At 39.4% G+C, this 7500-nt stretch overlaps 1 protein-coding gene across 2 annotated transcripts in view; it reads left to right on the top strand.

Moving 5' to 3' along the window:
* The window catches only part of tbk1 (TANK-binding kinase 1), a gene marked incomplete at its 5' end in the record, with an annotated part of 17128 nt that overhangs the window by 1771 nt on the left and 7857 nt on the right, over positions 1-7500 (top strand). The window contains 8 exon segments of one of the 2 annotated variants that reach the window (XM_062443462.1): positions 1284-1425; positions 1505-1686; positions 2523-2683; positions 3792-3902; positions 4878-5057; positions 6194-6390; positions 7203-7261; positions 7360-7451. In XM_062443462.1, coding sequence (XP_062299446.1) covers positions 1284-1425; positions 1505-1686; positions 2523-2683; positions 3792-3902; positions 4878-5057; positions 6194-6390; positions 7203-7261; positions 7360-7451 — 1124 coding nt within the window. 2 annotated transcript variants of the gene reach the window in all.

Raw genomic sequence — 7500 nt, forward strand, 5'->3', positions numbered from 1 at the left:
TTATATTATTATTTATATTAGCCTGTCTATTATTATTATATTATTATTTATATTAGCCTGTCTATTATTATTATATTATTATTTATACTAGCCTGTCTATTATTATTATATTATTATTATTTATATTTACTTGTTCATTATTATTATTATATTATTATTTATACTAGCCTGTCTATTATTATTATATTATTATTTATATTTACTTGTTCATTATTATATTATTATTTATACTAGCCTGTCTATTATTATTATATTATTATTTATATTAGCCTGTCTATTATTATTATATTATTATTATTTATATTTACTTGTTCATTATTATATTATTATTTATATGAGTTTGTTTATTATTATATTATTATTATTTATATTTACTTGTTTATTATTATATTATTATTTATACTAGCCTGTCTATTATTATTATATTATTATTATTTATATTAGCCTGTCTATTATTATTATATTATTATTTATATTTATTTGTTTATTATTATATTATTATTTATATTTACTTGTTCATTATTATTATTATATTATTATTTATATTAGCCTGTCTATTATTATTATATTATTATTTATATTAGCCTGTCTATTATTATTATATTATTATTTATATTAGCCTGTCTATTATTATTATATTATTATTTATACTAGCCTGTCTATTATTATTATATTATTATTTATATTAGCCTGTCTATTATTATTATATTATTATTTATATTAGCCTGTTTATTATTATTACATTATTATTTATATTTATTTGTTTATTATTATAATATTATTATTTATATGAGTTTGTTTATTATTATTATATTATTATTTATATTTACTTGTTCATTATTATAATATTATTATTTATATTAGCCTGTTTATTATTATATTATTATTAATATTAACTTGATTATTATTATTATATTATTATTTATATTAATTATATTATTATTATTATTTATATTAGCTTGTTTATTATTATTATATTATTATTATTATTTATATTTACTTGTTTATTATTATATTATTATTTATATTAGCCTGTTTATTATTATTAATATTAACTTGATTATTATTATTATATTATTATTTATATTAATTATATTATTATTATTATTTATATTAACTTGATTATTATTATTATTTATATTAATTATATTATTATTATTATTATTTATATTATTTTGTTTATTATTATATTATTATTTATATTTGCTTGACAACATTTAAATATCTCAGTAACTGTAATGTGTTTTTTTATAGTTTTTTTCTCCTTTGTATTTTTTAATAAGTGTCTCTCTCAGTCTAACACCCGTCACAAGGTGCTGGTGATGGAGTATTGTCCGTGTGGAAGTCTCTACACCGTGTTGGAGGAGTCTTCTAACGCTTACGGACTCCCTGAGGACGAGTTCCTCATCGTGCTGCACGACGTCGGTGAGGAACCTTTAACTCCTGACTAAAGAAGCACTGCGAGAGCTTCCTGGTTGACTCTCTGCTGTGTGTCTGTCTCCAGTCGCAGGTATGAACCACCTGAGAGAGTACGGCATCGTTCACCGAGACATCAAACCAGGAAACATCATGCGAGTGATCGGAGAGGACGGCCGCTCCGTCTACAAGCTCACCGACTTCGGAGCGGCTCGAGAGCTCGAGGACGACGAGCAGTTTGTGTCTCTGTACGGGACGGAGGAATATCTGGTGAGGGTTAACACACACATACACACAGATACACACACACTATAACACACACATACACACAGATAAACACACACTATAACACACACATACACACATATACACACAGATACACACACATACACACAGATACACACACAGATACACACACACTATAACACACACATACACACAGATACACACACACTATAACACACACATACACACACATACACACAGATACACACACATATACACACAGATACACACACAGATACACACATATATACACATATACACACAGATACACACATACACACACAGATACACACACACTATAACACACACATACACACAGATACACACATATATACACACAGATACACACACTAACACACACACATATACACACACTAACATACACATACACACTAACACACTAACACATACACACACTAACATACACATACACACACACTAACACACTAACACACTAACACATACACACACTAACATACACATTTACACACTAACACACACACACACACTAACACACACACTAACACACACACACACTAACACACTAACACATACACACACTAACATACACACACACACACACACACACTAACACACACACACTAACACACACACATATACACACACACCGCTCAGCCCTACAACAACGTAACGTGTTGGAGGTGCAGCACTAATCAGACTTTATATAGTTAAATATTTAGTTTATATAATTAATGAAACTGACTGTGAGTTTAAATCAGCTTCATAGTTTTTAAAGTTAGAGTCTGATCATAAACACCTGAGAGGAGTCTGACTCTTCTTCTCTTGTTTTTATTCTGCAGCACCCCGACATGTACGAGCGCGCCGTTCTGAGGAAGGATCACCAGAAGAAGTACGGAGCCACGGTGGATCTGTGGAGCATCGGCGTCACTTTCTACCACGCTGCCACCGGATCTCTGCCGTTCAGACCCTTCGAAGGGCCGCGCAGGAACAAGGAAGTCATGTGAGGGCTTTAGTGTGTTCTCTCTGCTCACCCATTGGTTTGTGGACTGCTGCTCGGAGGCCAATAGTATCGGATCTGAGCAGCGCCATCTTGAAAATTTCAGGTGCATGCTGGGAAAAATAAAAACAGGGATTCTCCTTATATGGGCATCAGGAGGAGCATGAGGCGCCCTCCTGAACCTGTGAACCAATCAACCTGTCAATCACCACGTAGCCACGCCCTAATGCATACCCTGCTTTATCGTCACATATAAAATCAGGGAGGCCAAAATGTCCCAAATGAACATCATACTGCTGTTGTCCTCGAGTCAAAGAAGGAAAGAAGGGAGGGAGGAAGGAAGGAAAGTAGGAAGGAAGGGAGGAAGAAGGAAGGAAAAGGAGGGAGAGAGGAAGGAAGGAAGGAAGGAGGGAAGGGAGGAAGAAGGAAGGAAAAGGAGGGAGAGAGGAAGGAAGGAGGGAAGGAAAGAAAGAGAGAAGGAGGGAGGGAGGAAGGACAGATGGAAGGAAGGAAGGGAGGGAGGATAGAAGGGAGGGAGGAAAGGAAAAAAGGAAGGAACGGAAGGAAGGAAGGACGGAGGAAAAAAGGAAGGAGGGAGGGAGGGATAAAGGAAAGGAGCACAGAGGAAAGAAGGAAGGGAAGAAGGTAGGAAAGAAGGAGGGACGGAGGAAGGAAGGAAGGAACAGTCAAAACAAATTAGCGATTGAGACCATAAACACATTTTGAAAACGTTTACTGAGGTTAGAAATCAAGTGAGAAGTTGGTGAATTCTCCATTGACTTGTATAGAGACGGAAACAGACGCCCCCTGGTGGCCTTTTGATAGAATGCAGTTTTAAGTTACTTCCACCAGAACCCCCCGTCTGGGTGTAAATTACGGGAGATTCCCAGGTGGGGGAGGGGCAGGAATACACGTGCAGCTTTTTACAGACTGTCAAAAAATCGTTTCCCCCCCGATTTTATTAGTTTTGAGATCGTTTGTCGTAATCACGATCAGATTTAGATTAATTGAGCAGCTTAACTTCATCGTGACCTCAGCGTGACCTTATCGTGACCTTATCGTGACCTCAGCGTGACCTCATCGTGACCGAGCTCCTCTCTTCATGTTTCAGGTATAAAATCATCACAGAGAAACCGTCTGGGACGATCTCCGGTCATCAGAAGTGTGAGAACGGGAAGATCGAGTGGAGCACCGAGATGCCGGTTTCCTGCAGTCTGTCCAAGTACGACACTGATTATTGATTATTGATTATTGATTATTATATCCATAAAATATCAGAAAAATGTGAGTTATAACATCTTATAGTCCAAATCACAACATCACTGTCAATTTTTAGGGTTTTTTTTTGCTTAAAAATGAATTAATTGCCCTGGTTAACCCTTTATTGCCCTGGTTAATACCCTGGTTAACCCTTTAATGCCCTGGTTAACCCTTTAATGCCCTGGTCAACCATTTAATGCCCTGGTTAACCCTTTAATGCCCTGGTTAACCCTTTATTGCCCTGGTTAATGCCCTGGTTAACCCTTTATTGCCCTGGTTAATGCCCCAGTTAATGCCCCGGTTAATGCCCCGGTTAACCCTTTATTGCCCTGGTTAACCCTTTAATGCCCCGGTTAATGCCCTGGTTATTGCCCCGGTTAACCCTTTATTGCCCTGGTTATTGCCCTGGTTAACCCTTTATTGCCCTGGTTATTGCCCCGGTTAACCCTTTATTGCCCTGGTTAATGCCCCGGTTAACCCTTTATTGCCCTGGTTAACCCTTTATTGCCCTGGTTAATGCCCTGGTTAACCCTTTAATACCCTGGTTAACCCTTTAATGCCCTGGTTATTGCCCCGGTTAACCCTTTATTGCCCTGGTTAACCCTTTAATACCCTGGTTATTGCCCTGGTTAACCCTTTAATGCCCCGGTTAACCCTTTATTGCCCTGGTTAACCCTTTATTGCCCTGGTTATTGCCCCGGTTAACCCTTTATTGCCCTCCCAGGGGTCTGCAGAGCCTCCTGACCCCGGTGCTGGTTAACCCTTTATTGCCCTGGTTATTGCCCCGGTTAACCCTTTATTGCCCCGGTTAACCCTTATTGCCCTCCCAGGGGTCTGCAGAGCCTCCTGACCCCGGTGCTGGTTAACCCTTTATTGCCCTGGTTATTGCCCCGGTTAACCCTTTATTGCCCCGGTTAACCCTTCATTGCCCTCCCAGGGGTCTGCAGAGCCTTCTTACCCCGGTGCTGGCTAACATCCTGGAGGCCGACCAGGAGAAGTGTTGGGGCTTCGATCAGTTCTTCGCTGAGACCAACGACATCCTGCATCGCACCGTCGTCTACGTGTTCAGCCTGCAGCAGGCGACGCTGCACCACGTCTACATCCACGAGTACAACACGTACGCTGCTCCGCCTGTTACTCACCTTCATCTTCATCCTCTATACCTCACCTTCATCATCATCATCCTCATTATATATCACTCATCTTCATCCTCATTTTCATCCTCATTATCTATACCTCACTCATCATCTTCATCTTCATCCTCTATACCTCACCCTCATCAATATCTATACCTCATCATCCTCATTATCTATTACTCACCTTCATCATCCTCATCATCATATATACCTCATCATCATCATTATCTATACTTCATCTTCATCATCATCATCATCCTCATTATCTATACCTCATCATCATCCTCATCTTCATCCTCATTATCTATACCTCATCATCATCCTCATCATCATCCTCATTATCTATACCTCATCATCATCCTCATCTTCATCCTCATTATCTATACCTCATCATCATCCTCATCATCATCCTCATTATCTATACCTCATCATCATCCTCATCTTCATCCTCATTATCTATACCTCATCATCATCCTCATCATCATCCTCATTATCTATACCTCATCATCATCCTCATCTTCATCCTCATTATCTGTACCTCATATTCATCCTCATCTTCATCCTCATTATCTATACCTCATCATCATCCTCATCTTCATCCTCATTATCTATACCTCATCATCATCCTCATCTTCATCCTCATTATCTATACCTCATCTTCATCTTCATCCTCATTATCTATACCTCATATTCATCCTCATCTTCATCCTCATTATCTGTACCTCATCTTCATCCTCATCCTCATTATCTATACCTCATCTTCATCCTCATCAATATATCTGCTGAATAGTTTATTTGGTTTTATCCAAACTGTCAAATATTAAATTTACCAAAATAAAAGCAGCAAATTCTCTGATGTGAGAATCTGATGTTTGGTGCTTTTATTTTGAAAAAAAAAAAAAAACAACTAAGATGATTTATCAATTATTAAAACAGCTCGTTTCTTATTGATCGATTGAAGCAGTTTCCTGTTGATCACATTATTGATCAGCAGCTATTTTAATAATCGATAGTTTTTAACAGTTTTGATTCATTTTTAAATTGATCCAAATTCTCTGATTCAGCTTCTGAAACATGAATGTTTTCTGATCGGGTGTGGTTCCTCCGCTGTCCACAGGGCGGCGCTGTTCCAGGAGCTTCTGTCTCGCCGGACCAGCATCCCGCTGCACAACCAGGAGCTGCTGTACGAGGGCCGGCGGCTGGTTCTGGACCCGAACCGCCAGGCCAAGACCTTCCCCAAAACCTCCAGAGACAATCCCATCATGCTGGTCAGCCGCGAGTCCGTCACCACCGTCGGACTCATCTTTGAAGACCGTACGTAGACGCAGCGGGGGGGAAACTTCACCTGGAGTTAATCTGTTAAACCAGGGGAGTCAAACATAAGGCTCGGGGGCCAGAACCGGCCCTCTAAAGGGTCTAATCCGGCCCACTGGCTGCTTCAGAGGTTTTTTGTCTCCGTCTGAAAAACAATGAAGACATATTATTGTAATATTTAAAACATTCATATGTTGAACATTGTGGGAAATGTTTTCAACCAGCAAAATAATCTGTAAATATTCACGTCCGTATGTCGTTAACATTCGTGTCGTCCTCCCGGGTCAAATTGACCCCGTCTGTTTTGTTGTTCCTTCTTTCCTTCCCTCCTTCTTTCCTTCCCTCCCTCCTTCCTTCCTTCCTCCCTTCCTTCTTTCCTTCCCTCCTTCTTTCCTTCCCTCCTTCTTTCCTTCCTCCCTCCCTCCTTCTTTCCTTCCCTCCTTCCTTCCTTTCTTCTTTCCTCTGTCCTTCTTTCCTTCCTTCCTCCATCCTACCTTCCTTCTCTCCTCCTTCCTTCCTTCCTCCCTTCCTCCCTTCCTTCCTCCCTCCTTTTCTTCCTTCCTCCCTCCTTCCTCCCTCCCTCCCTTCCTTCCTCCGTCCCTTCCTTCCTCCCTCCCTCCCTTCCTTCTTCCCTTCCTCCCTCCTTTCCTTCCTCCCTTCCTCCCTCCCTTCCTTCCTTCCTTCCTTCCTTCCTTGACTCGAGGCCAACAGGAGGGTTAAATAAGTCAGTAATTATAGTGACGGGCCTGATGTGAAGCAGCAGAGTTTAACTAAAGATTATAAACTGATTGTTTTCTATCATTTCTTCACAGCGAGTCCTCCTAAAGTTCAGCCTCGCTACGACCTGGACCTGGACGCCAGCTACGCTAAGGTACGACTCCATAAAGACTCATTAACTAGCTGGTGTTTTAATTTGAAGGGGACAGGAAGTGACACTGTGTTAACTCTTGGTTTCCTGTTGCCGTTCAGACGTTTGCAGGCGACGTCGGACATCTGTGGAAAACATCGGAGTCTCTGCTGGTTTATCAGGAGCTGGTGAGGAAAGGAGTTCGTGGTCTGAAGTAAGTTTTATTATTATTAAGATTTAAATGATTTTAATACGTTTAAATC

Source organism: Scomber scombrus, chromosome 22, assembly GCF_963691925.1.
Source record: "Scomber scombrus chromosome 22, fScoSco1.1, whole genome shotgun sequence".
Lineage (NCBI taxonomy): Eukaryota > Metazoa > Chordata > Actinopteri > Scombriformes > Scombridae > Scomber > Scomber scombrus.